This window comes from Fistularia commersonii, chromosome 34, assembly GCF_037954325.1.
Source record: "Fistularia commersonii isolate RoL2024-O1a breed Wild chromosome 34, RoL_Fcom_v1.0, whole genome shotgun sequence".
NCBI lineage: Eukaryota > Metazoa > Chordata > Actinopteri > Syngnathiformes > Fistulariidae > Fistularia > Fistularia commersonii.
In genome coordinates this window covers 10,861,529-10,877,500 of record NC_141317.1, presented here as the reverse complement: position 1 = coordinate 10,877,500, position 15,972 = coordinate 10,861,529, and the positions used below count along the sequence as shown (strand labels likewise).

The 15,972-nt window shown below is 54.2% G+C and overlaps 4 protein-coding genes across 10 annotated transcripts in view; 3 read left to right on the top strand and 1 right to left on the bottom strand.

Annotated features, from left to right (window-relative positions):
* cacna1fb (calcium channel, voltage-dependent, L type, alpha 1F subunit) overlaps positions 1-1,753 on the top strand; it is a 24,685-nt gene extending 22,932 nt beyond the window's left edge. For 3 of the 5 annotated variants that reach the window (XM_086142080.1, XM_086142082.1, XM_086142079.1), the window contains 4 exons: positions 82-286; positions 391-456; positions 534-634; positions 697-1,753. In XM_086142080.1, the coding sequence (XP_085998206.1) occupies positions 82-286; positions 391-456; positions 534-634; positions 697-954 (630 nt within the window). In that variant the 3' untranslated portion in view covers positions 955-1,753. The remainder of the gene's footprint in view (positions 1-81; positions 287-390; positions 457-533; positions 635-696) is intronic. The other 2 variants (XM_086142084.1, XM_086142083.1) reach the window with 1 other exon arrangement.
* Positions 1,754-3,181: 1,428 nt separating this feature from the next.
* Positions 3,182-8,191, top strand: LOC147214608 (synaptophysin-like). Its single transcript, XM_086142076.1, has 8 exons — positions 3,182-3,290; positions 4,317-4,382; positions 4,543-4,667; positions 5,029-5,227; positions 5,466-5,657; positions 5,765-5,977; positions 6,062-6,141; positions 6,666-8,191. The coding sequence occupies exons 1-7, from the start codon at positions 3,273-3,275 to the stop codon at positions 6,125-6,127; spliced, it is 879 nt and encodes a 292-aa protein (XP_085998202.1). The 5' UTR covers positions 3,182-3,272; the 3' UTR covers positions 6,128-6,141; positions 6,666-8,191.
* A 301-nt stretch (positions 8,192-8,492) lies between these two features.
* Positions 8,493-12,639, top strand: pcsk1nl (proprotein convertase subtilisin/kexin type 1 inhibitor, like). 2 transcript variants are annotated; one of them, XM_086142074.1, is made up of 5 exons: positions 8,493-8,549; positions 10,524-10,770; positions 10,843-11,080; positions 11,167-11,256; positions 11,560-12,639. In XM_086142074.1, exons 1-5 carry the CDS (start codon positions 8,496-8,498, stop codon positions 11,930-11,932), a joined length of 1,002 nt encoding a protein of 333 aa, XP_085998200.1. In that variant the 5' UTR covers positions 8,493-8,495; the 3' UTR covers positions 11,933-12,639. The 2 variants fall into 2 exon arrangements, with proteins under 2 accessions (XP_085998200.1, XP_085998201.1); XM_086142075.1 differs by lacking the exon at positions 11,167-11,256.
* Positions 12,640-13,207: 568 nt separating this feature from the next.
* lhfpl4b (LHFPL tetraspan subfamily member 4b) lies at positions 13,208-15,828 on the bottom strand. 2 transcript variants are annotated; one of them, XM_086142077.1, is made up of 7 exons: positions 15,611-15,828; positions 14,698-14,918; positions 14,396-14,600; positions 14,204-14,283; positions 13,882-14,029; positions 13,689-13,720; positions 13,208-13,612 (listed from the first exon to the last, which is right to left on the bottom strand). In XM_086142077.1, exons 2-6 carry the CDS (start codon positions 14,914-14,916, stop codon positions 13,698-13,700), a joined length of 675 nt encoding a protein of 224 aa, XP_085998203.1. In that variant the 5' UTR covers positions 14,917-14,918; positions 15,611-15,828; the 3' UTR covers positions 13,208-13,612; positions 13,689-13,697. The 2 variants fall into 2 exon arrangements, with proteins under 2 accessions (XP_085998203.1, XP_085998204.1); XM_086142078.1 differs by lacking the exon at positions 15,611-15,828 and adding an exon at positions 15,384-15,513.
* Between the last annotated feature and the right edge of the window lie 144 nt (positions 15,829-15,972).

Below are 15,972 nucleotides of genomic sequence, written 5' to 3'. Positions count from 1 at the left end.
CACGCACACACTCTGAACAACACACACACACACACACACACACACATGAAGAGATGAAGAGCCCCTGTCCCCCTGGTCCAGACTTACGGCAGTTACGACTCTCGCCGCTCGTCCGTCCGCTCCCCGGCGTCGTCCTCGGCGTCCTGGGCCAACCCGTGTCCTCGCCGCGGCCGCCTCCTGTACGCTCCGCTCATCCTGGTGGAGGAGGAGGGCAGCCCGCCGTGGGGGCGGGGCCAAGGCGGAGGGGGAATAGGCCCGGAGGCCAAGAAGGCGGAAGCCGGACGAGGTGAGGTCCTCACCGGCACTCGGGGGTCAGGAAACGTCAAACGCCAGTCTGACAGCATGCATGTGTGTGTGTGTGTGTGTGTGTGTGTGTGTGTGTGTGTCCAGCAGGGGTCAGTGTGACAGGGGTGGCGCCCAGACCGGCCTGGTACGGAAGCTCCGCCTGCACGCCAGGTGAGAACCTCTCCGGGCAAAGCTGGAGGTGATCAGAAAGGTTCCTGACGGCGTGTGTTTGCGTCGGTGCGTTGCAGCCCCGCCCCCTTACCGGGCGTACACCACCCTCAGGGTTCCCTCCCAGCTCGGCGCCCAGTTCAGCGAGAAGCGCGGCTCGGCCGACAGCCTGGTGGAGGCGGTGAGTGCTGCGATCCGCCGCCGGCCTCGGCGAGCGGCCGGTCTGACCCGTGTTCTCCGCAGGTCCTCATCTCCGAGGGGCTGGGCCTCTACGCCCGCGATCCCAAGTTCGTTGCGTTCGCCAAGCGGGAGATCGCCGACGCCTGCCACATGACGGTCGACGAGATGGAGTCGGCCGCCAGCGACCTGCTGGGCTCCGGCAGCCACGGCTTCCTGGGGAACGCCGACGGCGCCGCCCTGTACAGCGACGAGGAGCCCGTCAGGACCGGCCGCGACGAGGACGAGCTGGCGGACGAGATGACCTGCGTCACGTCCTTCTGACCGCGGCGAGAGGCGGGACGACTTTGACGGACGGGCTTCGGCGGAGGTCAAAGGTCGAGATGAGAGCGCGTGGTTCCGGGGAGGAGGGATCGGGACGGGTTTGAGGCGGAGGAGGGTCCACATCAACTGTCAGGACGGGAAGAAGCCAAACATGACGTGTTGCCATGGAAACTAAGCGTCCACAGACGGGCGTCTTCAGATTTTGACGAACAGATGACGTGAAGGAGGAGGAGGAGGACACGCGAGCGACCGAAGCCGGGAGGTTGCGGTCCAACAAGTAAACAGCTGTCAGGAACTGGGCACCCGACTGGACCTCCTCGCCCCGGGACCCCAACAGGGTTCCGATCCAATCAGAAGCAGGACGTCTGGAGGCTTCCTCCTGGGGTTCGGCACAGACCCTGGAGTCTCCTGGAGAAAAGGCCGGTGGTTTGTGTCTTCGCGTGGACGGAATCCGAAATAAGTGCTCCGGCTGATGTTTTCTACGGATGCTCTGAGGAGCAGAACCTGGGCCTCCGTGCAGACGGAGAGGTTCCCCGACTCTGTTTTTATTTTTCTACAAACTGTCTGTAGTTCCAGGCTGAAGGACACCAGTCATCCTCGCCGCCTCTTCCTCGTGTCGCCCGTCTCTTCCTCTTCTTCCTTATCCTCGTCTCGTCCTCATCCTGTACGTGTGTGTGCCCGTGTGCCCGTGCGTGTGTGTGCGTGTGTGTGTGTGTGTGAGTGTGTGCCCGTGTGTGTGTGCGTACGTGTTCATATCCTCTGGTCTCTGAAGTTCCAATAAAGACCTGAAACCTCAAAACTCCTTCTTCTTGCCCAGAAGCTCTTCAGGAGCAAACACTTCCTGCACTTCATTCTTCTTGTCGTTATTGTCATGAGAAGCCGTCCTGTTACTGTGGGTCTCATGTGCTCCAGACTTGTGATGAATTCATTTTAGAGAAGACGGGGGTCTACAATCCGCAGCCACCCGGCCTTCTCCACATTACTGACCCTCATGCTAGATCCAACCTGTTGCTCCTAACCCTGAGGTGCCGCTGCAGGGTGGAGGCCCTCATCTCCACCTCTCCGAAAGTCCATGGAGCAGTGTCCTGCAGGATGGTGAGCGCCGCTGAACCCGCCCCTGAAGCTCCGGCACTGACAAGGCTTCCTCCCTGGAGATGAAAACAAATGTGACTTAACGTGTTGCCAGTTGCGTCGATAAAGACGAAGGAGACGTGCAGAGTTGCAGCAGCGGTAGAGGAATGAGGTTGATGATCCAAACAAACGCCTTATGGGAAAGAGAAGCGGACACTGGACTGAGAGCAGAAGCCAGCGTTTGTGAGCAGCAGGAGGGCTTCGTGGCCAGAAAGAGGACGACAGATGGAGAAAGACAAAGTGACAGGAGCCCAAGTGTAAGGATAAAGGAGTGGAGATGAAGAAGGTGCAGGATTTTAGGTGCTTGGTGTCAACAGTCCAGAGCAGCGGAGAGAGAGGAGAAGAGGTGAAGAGACGGGTTCAAGCAGGTCAGAAAGGGTGGAAGAAAGTGTCAGGGGTACGAAGAGATAGAAGAACATCTGCCAGAAGGAAAGGAAAGGTGGAGGAGACGGCGGTGAGAGCAGCCATGCTGTATGGCTGAGGAGAAGACAGGAGGCAGAGCTGGAGGTCGCAGAGATCAAGATGCTGAGCTTCTCTTTGGGAGCGACCAAAACGGATAGGATCGGGAATGAGTCCATCGGAAGGACGGCACACGGTGGATGTTTTGGAGAGAAGGTTGGGCCGAGATGGTTGGGTCATGGACGGAGGAGGGAGAGTGAATATGTTGGTAGACGGATTCTAGAATTGGACCAAAGAGAAGACTGAGAGGAATATCCAGAGAATAGGCTTAGGTGGAGCAGGTGGATTCACTGAGGAGACCCCTGAAGGGAAAAGCCCAAAGGAAAAGAAGGCTTGACATGTTGTTTGTTGTGTGAATAATGAATCCTAAGTATGAGGCAGAAGTCACTGAGAGCCACCGGATTGGACTGTTTGATAAATGACTCTCACTGAAATGATCAAAGACTGGAACTGATGAAAAGGTGTGTTTTCACTTATTATGTTGACTAACTGTTCTGTGGAACAAACTCAAACTACAAGGAGGCGGGGCCGAGCACTTCCGGTGGGCGGGTCCGGACGTCAATCAAGTGGACAGAGAACCGTCGGTGAGACGGCGCCCTCTAGTGGCCTCTGCCTGCCACTGCAGCCTCCTGCCTGCTCCTCCTCCTCCATCCATCCATCTCCTCCATCTCTTCTTCTTCTTCCTCCGTCTCTTCCTCCTCCTCCATCTCCTCCGGACAGTCTGCAGGATGGAGGTCGTCAATCAGGTAAACATCTCTTAGCTCCCATTTCTTTGCGTGCTCGTGCGTGTGCGTGTTAGTGCTCCGGAGCTCCGGCGCCCGGGTCCCGATGTTATGAGTCTGCGGGGCCGTTTACCGGCTCGAGGCGTCAGGGCCCGCATCACGGAGCAGCCTCCGACCGGAGGACCGGAGGACCGGGGGGACCGGAGGATCGCGGGGGACCGGAGGACCGGAGGGCCGTTCCTCTGCGGCGAAACGGTCGCGTGGAATCTCTGACGTCTTTGATTGAAAATACATCGATCATATATTGGCCAACCATCACTCAATCAATCGATCCATATCTGTCGATAGAAGACAAAATAAACCAGCGACTGCAGCTCTGAGATGGCGTGACGTTTCCGGTGTAGTGTGTGTGTGTGTGTGGTATACACTGTGCAGAATATATGTATGATACACAGTATATATACATAGATCTATATCTATGTATATATATATATAGAGAGAGAGAGAGAGAGAGAGAGAGAGAGAGAGAGAGAGAGAGAGAGAGAGAGAGAGAGAGAGAGAGAGGGAGAGAGAGAGAGAGGGAGAATATATATCGAAATATTATATAGATTTCTATGTAATATATATATAGAAATATTTTAACTAATGTATTAAAATATTTTCTCAGATTCTGGTTCTGGGGGTTCTGGAGGTTGAGTTCATCGTGCCCTACTTCCTTAAAGGCCATTGATAAATAGAGTATATATTAAATCTATGACATGAATAGATCATCATCCCATGGCCTCCAAATATGACACACATTTTGTGAATATTGTCTGTCAAGTCAGTTGGTTGTAGAACCAAAATGAATCCTGGATCTTCTTCTGCCATGGAGACCTCCTGTCAGCAGGATCTGCTGATAATAGAGGACAAGCAGGAAGCAATTCACTGGTCTGAAACACACATGTGTCAGACCAGAGGAACGTGGGAGGAACCTGGACTAGACAGCATCTAACTCTTAGCCTGTGTGTGTGTGTGTGTGTGTGTGTGTGTGTGTGTGTTTGTGCGCAGCTTGTGGCTCAGGGTCAGTTCAGGGTCCTGAAGGTTCCTCTGGGCTTCATCAAGGTTCTAGAGTGGGTAAGTGTCCACACACACGTGCACACACACACATTGTTTGAGCCCATTTAGCACTGTTAGCAGAATGCATTGACAAGGTCCTGAAGTTCTACTGATGTTCCTGACCTCAGTTCTGCGTTCCGATTGGCCAAACTGACGTCTGTATCTCCGTGTTCTCCAGTTCTTCTCCATCCTGGCCTTCTCCACCTGCAGCAGCTACTCCGGCATGTTCAGCCTGCAGGTGAGGTGTCAGAACCACACCGGACCTGTGGAGGACATCCAGGTGGAGTTCTACTACCCATTCAGGTGGGTGGACACACACACTGAACCAGAGACACACACAAGATTGACCTGAAAATGCTCAAGAAAAGTCCTTGCCCTGCTACTGTTAATGAAATGAAATGTACTGATAGCTTGATATATTGATAGGTTAATGGGCTGATAGGTTGATAGACTGATATATTGATAGGTTAATGGACTGATAGTTTGATCGGTTAATGGGATGATAGCTTGATAGGTTGATAGACTGATAGGTTGATAGACTGATATATTGATAGGTTAATGGGATGGGATGATAGGGAAAAAAGGTTGGCTGTCTGAGGGGAGGATGGCAGCAGCTGGTCAGCCATTGGCCGGTGCGAGTCACCTGACCCCCGTGTTCCCTCAGGCTCCACCAGATGTCCTTCAACGCCCCCACCTGTCAGGGTCAGGGTGAACGCCGCCACTTCCTGTTGGGCGACTACTCCTCCTCCGCCGAGTTCTTCGTCACCGTGGGCGTCCTGGCCTTCCTGTATGCCGCCGCCGCGCTCGCCATCTACATCTTCTTCTACGACAAGTACAAGGACAACAACAAGGGCCCGCTCCTCGTGAGTCCACATCACCCATCACAACACGGGAAACCCCTGAAAATCTCAAAATAAGAGGAACCCTGAGACACCTGAGATCACCCAAAGCACCACCCAGTGGCCAAACCTGTCATATCAGCTGTCACATTACCACACACACACGCACGCACGCACGCACGCACGCACGCACGCACGCACACACACACACACACACAGACACTCAGGATGCTGAAGCAGTCCATCTAACCTGCTTGTGCAGGACCTCGCTGTGACGGGGGTCCTGGCGTTCTTCTGGCTGGTCAGCTCAGCGGCGTGGGCCAAAGGTCTATCGGACGTGAAGAAGGCCACGGATCCCAGTGAGGTGGTGACCCTGGTGGACGCCTGCCGGTTCAAGGAGAACCAGTGCTCCGAGGTCCAGGAGCCCGTGGTGTCTGGACTCAATACCTCAGTGGTGAGCCCCCCCCCCCCCCCCTGCAGAGGTCGAAGGTCACGTGGCTACGCCCGCCGAGCTCCGAGTACGTCATGCTTTTTCTTTAAAAGTTTGACTTCCCGTTGCAGGCGTTCGGGTTCATCAACCTGGTCCTGTGGGCCGGGAACCTCTGGTTCGTCTTCAAGGAGACGGGCATCATGGCGCCCTTCATGAGGGCCCCCGCCCCGCAAGAGAAGCCCCCTGCCGGCCCCGACGCCCAGCAGGGGGCGTACCAGCCCGACCCCTACGCCGCCAGCCAGGGTGGCTACCAGCCCGAGTACAGCCAGCAGGACTACAGCCAGGTAGGACCACGCCCCTTCCTACCTGTTGTGTGTGTGAGTGTGTGTGTGTGTGTTCTAATGAGCCCAGTGATGTTTGTGTTGCAGGCCGTAGACTACGGTCAGGGCTACGGCCAGCAGGGGGCGCCCACCTCCTTCTCCAATCAGATGTGAGCACAGAGGAAGTGGTGAGTCGGACAGGAAGCTGCAATCATCCTCCACGTACAGCAGGACATCTGTGGACGTAAAGATCTAGCGTTGTTCAGCTGCAGCAGCAGCAGCAGGAGAAGCCACTAGTTGCCAGTGGAAATGAAAGATGCTAGCAAAAATGGCACAAGCTAGCAAACATGACACAAGCTAGCTGAAATGAAACAGCAGGTGCTGACAAAAGCTAACAAAAATAACAAAAACTACTAGCATTGGCAGAAGCTAAAAGTAGTGACAGACGGTAACAGCAATGACAGAGGCATACAGGAGCTAACAGAAATGATAGACACTTACAAAGATGGCAGAATCTAGCAGATATGACACAAGCCAGGAGAAGTGATGGAGGCTGACAGAAGTGGCAGAAGCAAAAAGGAGCCAACAGAAATGGTAGATGCTAATAGCAGCTAGCAGGACCCCTTGTTCTGCTGGGTCTTCCCTGAGCAGAGTATAAATATCCTGTGTGTGTGTGTGTGTGTGTGTGTGTGTGTGTTTTGTTTCTCACCAGGTGGCGCTGTGAGCTTGTGGGTCACCAGATTCTTCAGATGCAACAGGACTGACAGCGGGGGGCGGGGCGGGGACGGGCTGCCATCACCTAGATGTTCACTTTAAACAAGCAGTGTGTAAATTACAGTGAAACACAACAACTGTTGCTGAAATGTTCACGTTTGTGTTTGTGTATAAATACCAGATGATACAACTGTTTCCTACTGGCCCCGCCCCCTGGACATGCCACGCCCCCTCCGGCCTCTGTGGGCCAGCAGGTCCACTCGGTTCCTTCAGTTCCTGCAGGGGCTTCGTCCTCTGCTCCATGTGTTGATTCCTCGTGTCGATGGCAGGACGGCCGGACTTCTGTTTTCATAACTTTCCTTCTCTGAGGCTGGAAAACAAATGTCCCTCTCTTTCTGTTTGATGTTTTCAGATGTCCTCTCAAGTTACTGGTCATATCAACGTCCTTCTTTTTCTATTGGCCCAGATTCACATGCTATTAGCATGTTAGCAGCAGTGGAACACGAACCAGACCGGAAGCTTCCTGGATCACTTCTTGTCTCGCTGCGGTGGATATGACCACGGAAGAGATGTCATAGCAGGGGGGTTGGGGATCTGGGCTCCCCCTATTGTTGGTTGCCTAGTAACTATGTGTAAACAACCTCAGACTTAGCCCCTGAGTTAGCATTTAATAGCAAGGCATGTCTGTTTCTGTAGCTTCCTGTCTGTGGATTAAAACTGTCCAACTATCTAACGCCGCTTTACAAACATTACAAAAACTCCATCAGACTTAACATGCTAGCCTAGCATGTCTTAGCCATTGAGAGCTGTTGTTGCAAACTCTGGTTCCAAAAAATACATGTGCTTGAACCTCTGGATTTGCTAACAATCTACCAAGCATGACTGACGGGGACACTCAAAAGAACACGAGTAGAGTGCTGCTTTGGCTAGTTTGCGTTAGCGACACGCTGCATCAAGCTTTTAAATTGAACAGCCTGAGGCTTGCGAACAAAAGCGCAAAGAACATCCGACTTCCTGTAGGTCAAACAGCATCAAGGTCACATGACGCCTCCGCCCTCAAGTGGAGAGTGGAACCCGCGGCAGACATTGCTGTGCTTCGTGTTTTTCCAATCGGCCTCAGCCAATTAGCAGCAGCCTTCCCCTCCTGGGGAGAGAAGGTCCATGCTTCTTCTTCTCTGGTTCCAGGAGGCAACAGTCCTCCATGTGGTCACACCTTCCTGTTGGTGGTGTCAGTGAGATTCAGCCTCCTGTTCTCCTGTGTGTCTGTTCTTTTGGCTCCTTAATGTTCATCCATGTTTTTCTCCATCCTTTCCTTCTCAGTCCTGTCCTTCTCGTGACCTTCCTGCAGCTCCGTTATGTAACTTCCTCTGTGACAGTATATTCTACTGCATCTGTAACCATGGCAACGGTGTTGACAGTGTCGACAGCGACACATATGGTCTGTGCGTGTGACTTGCTATGGAGACGTCCCCCCCACAGTGTTTATTCAGTGAAAGTGTCAATAAACAACAGACTGGTGTGAACATACACATGAATTGTTCATTTAACAAATGCATGGAGGAAACCAGTGAATGGATGAGACCGAGCCCAGACAACCCAGGATGCGGGGCTGAGATGACAGGATGAACCAGACAAGGAGAGAACAGGACAGAACATGAAGGGACGAATGAGGAAAAACAATGACGAGTAACTTTGATACCTGTCGGGGCTGTGATTGATTCATGAATGATGTCCCCCGGCGGCCCCTCCGCCTCCAGGCCCCTCCCCCGTTACGCCCCTCCCCCGCCTCTCCCTCCATGTTCCTTCCTCAGAGCGTTCAGTCAGCAGAATGGCGTCTCTCGGCCTGCTGCTGCTCGCCGCCGCTCTGGTTCATGCTGCTCAGGTAGGAAACACACACACACACACACACACACACACACACACACACACACACACACACACACACACACACACGCATACACGCTTACACGAAACACCTTAACAACACTGATGAGCTTGGTGTGTTCTTGTGTTGTTATGGTAACCTGATACGATGTGTTATGACTCAGGAGACCAATTTGACAAGATTGATCCATTGATAAAGGCTGTTCACACACACATTCACACACAGACTTCAAAGCTGCTGGATATTCAGGCTGCTGATTATCATCCATCAAAATGAGTGTGTGTGTGTATGTGTGAGTGTGCGCGCACATGCATTTGTTCATGCATGCACGCATGTACTCAGTCATGGGGAAAATTTCCTCTCAGCCCCTGGTCGTCATAGTGATAGAGGCAGTAACCCATGGCAACGGGTAGGTAGATGACATGGGTTATACAAGGTCTCCTGCGGTGTGTGCATGTGTGTGTTCCCTCTCTGGGGATGATTCATGTTGATTCTGCAGACTTTCATTTCCGTGTGTTTCCCACCCACTGACTCACATTCACTTGTTCATGTTGGCGCTGAGAGACGCCGCCTCATTGGTCGTCGGGCCTATGACATCACCAGCTGCGGCTGCTGACGTGCCGGATCCAATTACTTTCTAAAAGAAACAGATGCCAGCGTTAGCCAATGACCGCCACCTCGCCACGCCGACATGTTTGGAGGTTCTATCTAGGAGAGGTGGATACGAGTCTCCTTCAGGATGTGACCTTTGTCTTCCAATTCTAAGCACTGGAGTGAAAAACAAACTTCCTCCATCTTTGTAAGCTCTCTGTGGTTTCTGAGCCGGAGACTCCGAGTCTTCACCTGAGGACATTTGTCTTCCCTTGCCCGGCTCTCCTTCACGTGGACTGCTGGTCCAATCAGGGCTGACACAGGAAGCCACATCACTGTGGGGTCACTGTGAGCCTTGGACATAAACGCAGGGGTTCTCAAGTCCCAGCATTTGTGAAAGCTGTGGATTGAGGTCCAACGAATGATCAATGTTCTGGTGTCCTGCTGGCCTGGGAAAACCTCCTGACCTGGGTCTGAGGTCATCAGGCATTACATCCTCGAGGGGCTCCTCGGTTGCTGGTCCATACATCACATGGTTTGTCCTGGACAAACATGGACGTCACAAGAAATGACCTTCATCATCTTCAACACTGAAATCTCAGCCGACCGTGAGACAAACAGGCTGATCAGTTCCTATTGATCCTCAGCTGGTCCTCAGAAGGGTAGACACATCTGTGTTCTTCTGGTGGAAATCTGATCAATACTGTCTTCTCAGTCACAAGAACAATCTCACACACACACAATACAATCAGAGAGGGAACAGGAAGAGGGCAGCTAGTGCTGCCATGGAAACAAATGGTTTGCCACCAAGACATCCTATCACACACACTCACAAACACACACACACATAAACACACACAAAAGGCCCTACCAAGGACACCCTGGTCTGTCAGCTCCCTGACCTGGTCTTCAGCAACATCGTAGTTCACCGGAGTGCTGGTTACCATGGCAACATACCCCAGTCATCCTTGGAGGACACCTCCAAGGGCTTCTCTGGATATCAAAGATGTTCACCTGATGGTACATATCCAGGTTCCTGTGATATGTGTGACCTCTTGAATCCAGCTTGCTCTCCTGAAGTTTTCTTCTGGATGCTCCTCTTTAACATTCAGGACTTACTTTGTGTTCTCTGGTTTTTAGCTCTTTGCCTTCATGGTGTGTCATAGTGCCAGCATTTGGCTACACACCCTACACACCCTGGAGATGTGTGTGTGTATGTGAGTGCATGGGACACATACACACACACACTGCATCTCTTCCTCAACCTGTTACATCCTTCAGTTGATGAATAAATCATGTTATATGTGATATATAATCAGAATACTCCCCAATCCAGCCCTGGGGCTGATGGGAAACGTAGTCGACCTGCGTGTGTGTCAGTCTGCTCCCGCAGCTCGTGGTGGTGGGCGTGGCCCAGACGTCTCGATGGGCGGGGCCAGGCGTCAGCGCAGGGACCTGCTGCCCTACGACGACCGGCTGGCGTCGTATCCCGCCACGCAGGGAGGGGGCGGGGCCGGCGGCCCGTACTACCGGTCGGACGGCTGGAGGGGGCGGGGCTTAGACCAGGCCCTGCAGCGGTTGGTGGAGAGAGACCAGCGACGGGAGCTGGAGGAGGAGCGACAAGCAGGTGAAGGTGTTTGAGAAAAGCAGCGAGAAGGAGGAAGAGGGCAGTGACCGACAGGCGACGCTCTGTCCACAGCTTACCTGTCAGCTCTGCTCCGCCTCCTGGACCAGGCCCAGAGCGCCGGGTTGGTGGGCCCGGGAGACATGGAGGCGATGGAAGAGGAGGAGGAGGAGGAGGAGGACCAGGGCCCGGAGGAGGACTTCCAACCCCCGCCGGACTATGATGAGACGGGGCGGGGCCTGAGCATGCAGAGACCCCCCGCCGCCTGGTGGGGGCTCCTGGAGCCCCAGCTGGCTCAGGCCCTGCTCGACAGGTGAGACCCTTGCTGTCCCAACACACCCGCCAATCGCCTGGATCCTTGCGACTGATCGACAGGTAAGTGTGGCTTGTGCTTGGCAGGATGGAGCCTCAGCTGGCGCAGACTCTGCTGGACAGATCCAGGTTCCAGCAGGCGGGACGACGTCCTTCCAGGAACCAGGAGAACCTCAGGTCCTCGGACACCTCGCTCAGAGCCAGAACCTGGGGTCTAGAAGTTCCTGCTTCCGACCCTCAGAATCCAGACATCCAGAAATCCTTCTAGAGTCCAAACTCCCAACGCTGGTCCAATGCTAAGAATTAGCTTGATGTTAGCATCTCGGCTCCTTGGGGTTTCAGCTCAGTTGGTCTCAAACCTCATCTTCGGCGTGTTAATATTGTATCTCCTGATTCTGAGCTGAAGTTCAAACATAGCTTCCTGTGTATTAACCATCTCTAGTTCATGAGGTCACAACTATGTCCTCTTGTGCCCCACAGGCGTCTGGTTGCTAGGATACTGTCCAGCATGGACTCTGATGCTCCAGCGGTCTCCTCTGGTCAGAGAGCGAGGCGGGACTTGACGGGCGCCCCCGCCGAGCCTGCTGGCCCCGCCCACAGGAGGGCCCGCCGCTCTCTCGACAGCATGGCGCCGCCATCGCCGAGCAACAACCCCCCGCTGGTGAGGGTGAAGAGGCTGGAAGAGGAGGAGGAGGAGGAGGAAGAGCAGAAGCTCCGCACAACGGCCGGCCTGCAGAGGATGAAACGCATCGACGCTGAAGAACTGCATCATGGGACTCGAAGGAGAAGAGCCATCCTAACCTTTGACCCCCAGATACTGATCGACCAGATCGTGGAGTACATGAGGGAGTAGGGGGAGGAGGAAAGGAAGGCGGGAGGAGGAGGAAAGGAAGGGAAGGACAGGCAAGGAGAAGAAGGGAAAAGGAAGGTTTTGTGTTTGTATTTGTTCGTTTCCTGCTGCTTTTTGTGAAATTTTAGTTGCTCCCATGTGAAATGGTGACAGTGGGCGGGGGGCATGGGGGAGCTGACACGTGGCGAACACACACACACACACACACACACACACACACACACACACACACACACACACACACACACACACACACACACACACACACATTAACACACAATCTGAGAATTTGTAATCCAGGTCCTGCCTGGTTCAACCGGCAGTGGAAAGTGAAGAACCAAAAATGGCATCCTGTGGCTTCATGCGCTCTAAAAACATGGCCGCCGCCATCCTTTTGATCTGGTTGACCCCATTGAATCACAAGAGTCCTGGAGCACCAGACTGACGCGTGACGGTGTCACGATGTCATTGACACTCGTTGTTTGTTTGAACCCAAGAAGCAAATCCATCCTTCGTGAGGGTCTGAGAACTACAACCCCGCTCTGGTAGATGTAGTTCTTTGACTCTTAATCAGATATAGACCAGGCGTCTGACCCCCCCCCCCATGGTGGTAACTATGCCGATGGCTGTGTGGGTGCCTTCCTGTTGTGTTGATGTTCTTCAGCTTTTCGTCCATCTGTCTCACTGAATAAAATCACAATCAACCGCCATGTTTCCTGTGCTCCCTTCACACAGCATTGGTAACAGTGGGGTGGTTCACTCCTTCCTTAATACTTTCAGGGCTTTCTGACTTCCTTTACCCATCTCTTACTTTTGGAAAACACAGACCTTCACCTGAAACAAGGGTCCTCCTCAGGGTGTCCAGGCTCTCCTTCAGGGGAGAGTCGCATGCTTTTCAGCATCTGGAGTGGCCAGCCGAGGGTGCTCCATCTCAGGACGCCTCCTGGACCCCTCCCTGGTGACATATTCCAGGCACATCCCACCAGGAAGAGACGCCGTATGTCTCTGGGCTGGACTGTAAATTCCTCAGCATTCCCCAAAAGATCCGTGTGGGCTAGGAGACGGGGGGTCTGGGCCGCTCTGGTTGGACTGCCGGCCCTGAGACCCCGACCAGGTAAGAGGGGATGGATGGATGATGGATGGATGGACGGACGGATGGATGGATGGATGGATGGATGGATGGATGGATGGATGGATGGATGGATGGATGGACGCAGAGATTCATACTCCATCTGATACAAACCTGAATATTGACAGAAAAAAATTAAGATGTTTAACTGTTTTCAAACTAGATCTTTATTTCATTACCTCTTTCATAACAGAACCTCACCACTTCTTCGACCCCTTCTTGGTTCCCTCTGGTCAAAACATCAATTGAGTTTACGAGGACTCAGGAGTATCATTGACATGCAGGAGGAACACGAACATGACTTCACAGAGGTCACTGGGTCACAGAGGACACAGAGGGCATGAATGTAAATATGAGGCCATTAAACTACTCCTCTTCTTCTGGGGTCCCTGGACGGACGATGTCCCCCCAGGGTCCCGACCCCTTGTTGAGACCCCCCTAAAATACTGAACCTAAGCATGTGAATACACTCATCGGGGGTCGACATCATGCTCGTCGGCCTCCATGTTCATCTTGCCGGGCTAAGATGATGATGAAGAGGAAGGCGGGGCCTCCTAGGGGACAACAGGAACCATGGTAAGACCTCTGTTTCTGCATTTACAGAGACAGCAGAAGAAGAGCCAGCCTCACCTGGCAGCTCTACATCAGTAGCCCTGTGGTCACTGCAGGGACAAGTGCACAAACACACGAACACACACACACACACACACACACACACACACACACACACACACACACACACACACACACACACAAAGGGTTAGTTTACATGCCCCTTGCTTCCTTGCTTCAATCCCCCCGCCATGAGCCCACCCCAAATCACCTTCCTTGCTGTCTGGCGGCAGCAGGGCGTCCTGTCTGTTAGCAAGGACAAAGGCCAACGTGGCCAAAATGGCAGCGTCCAGCACGCCGAGGATGGCCAGGATGTACGCCCAGTGGACCGAGCAGTTACCTGACGAGAAGCTGCCCACCTGTGGGACAATAAACGATATGGGATCCATTCAATCACTGCACTACCAATTATCAAATTGGTGTGATCTGTGGGACCTAAATCCCTCTTTCAGCTTTAAGTTCACGATAATGAGGAAAGTCTATGGTGTCCCAGTGATGTAACAGTGATGGCACCGTAGTGACGTCACACCCACCGAGTCGCCGCACAGCGCCCTCATCTCGGGGCTCTCCCATGAGTCGGGGAACAGGAGGCACGCCAGCGCCAGGCAGAACCCTGAGGAGCAGACCGGGGAGTCAAGGAAGTCAAGACAGCAGAGACAGCCAGCGGATAAGCCAGCCTGACCAATCATCGAGCTAGCATGGGGGTCTGGGATGGCGGCACCCACCTGCCGTCAGCTGCAGCCAGGCGCAGATCTTGTAGACGGTGGCGGCGCTGCAGAACCTGAAGAGGCCCAGACACAGGACGCTGGTCCACACGGCCCACAGCGACACGCCAACCAGTACTGCCACCGACTGGAAGGACGGCAGCGGGGACAGCGTGGACAGACCGCCGCGGCAGTCCGGGACCGGCCAGTCCGACTCCAGACACACCTGAGGACACACACAGGAAATCACAGCGAGGCAACACTTTAATAACCCCCCTAACAATGAACTGACTAGCATTAGCATTAGCTGTGCTTCCCCTCACCTCAAAGAGTCCCAGGGTGCCGCTGGGGGGGGCAGGCCCGCCACCCTGCTGCCGGGCCTCCACGGTACCGATCCAAGACGGCTGCACCAGGACCACCACCTGGATGATGGCGAAGCACAGCGTGCAGACGGCCCACAGGACGCCGACAGCCCGGGCGCTGCGCACAAACTCCGTCTGGTAGAGGCGGGACAAGTCGGCCAAGGCCGGAGACCCAGACATAGCTGCGGGAGAGAGACAGTCGCCATGGTGACAGATTCTACTTCACTGATGTCAGCCATTCCTGCTGCGTCAGCTCGCTATTAGCTTCAGCTGTCTCCTAGTTAGCTAGCATGAATTGACTTGAGTTAATGCTCCGTAAATTACATTTCAAAAACGCTATCATAGATATACACTGATAGATATGATGATATCAATGCAATTATTTTCTCCTTCAACGGACAATGGACTCCTGAGTTAAACCCGTCACTTTCATATCCGTGCTAGCCGATGTGCTGAGTCATGTAGCGAACCGAGCTATGCTAACGGCTCCGACACGGTTCTCCTGACGTCACCGCGGAGGGAGGGGAGGGTTTCTCATCAATTGATAAGAACGACAGTGTCCTTCGAGTATGAAATCAGATTTTTCGGCTTATTCATCCAGCTTTTTTTGTCAGCCAATCAGTAATCAATTATCGGACGGCACCTACCGGCCCCCCTGGTGTCAGATCGATTTCCGTCGGAAGCTTCACGCTCAACTCCGATTGAAACCGAACAGGAGCCGCAGGCCGGAAGTGCGCGCTCCTCAATCAGGCCCGGGGCAGCCAATCAGCGCGGCGAAAAACATCGGTGCGGCCGCGGCCGTGACGTCATGGCCGTTACGGTGCGATGGGAAGGAACCGGCGGAGCACCGACGGGACATCGACGGGACACCCACCTGCCGGGGGCGGAGGACGGCGGAAGGATGCTGCCGGCGGGACACCGCACGACCGGGGCTTCAGCTTCCGACACGGTCCACCGAGCAGTAGACCGGACGACCGGAGGACCGTAAGGCCAGGGGGCCGAGGGACCGGAGAACCGGGGGACCGGGGGGGCAGAGACGGTGCTACGGAGGGACGAAGGCGGATTGACGCTGCAGCTCCTCGGTCTCCGTGTGGAGCCGCTCACTGAACAGCGACATCCGTCGGCGAGTGGAGGAACCGCACCGGCGCGGATTTATCCGCAGCCGTCCAAGGGGGGTGAAGTCCGGGACCGGAGCGGAGCCGCGCGGCCCGGGCGGCCGCTTCACCCGGCGGACAA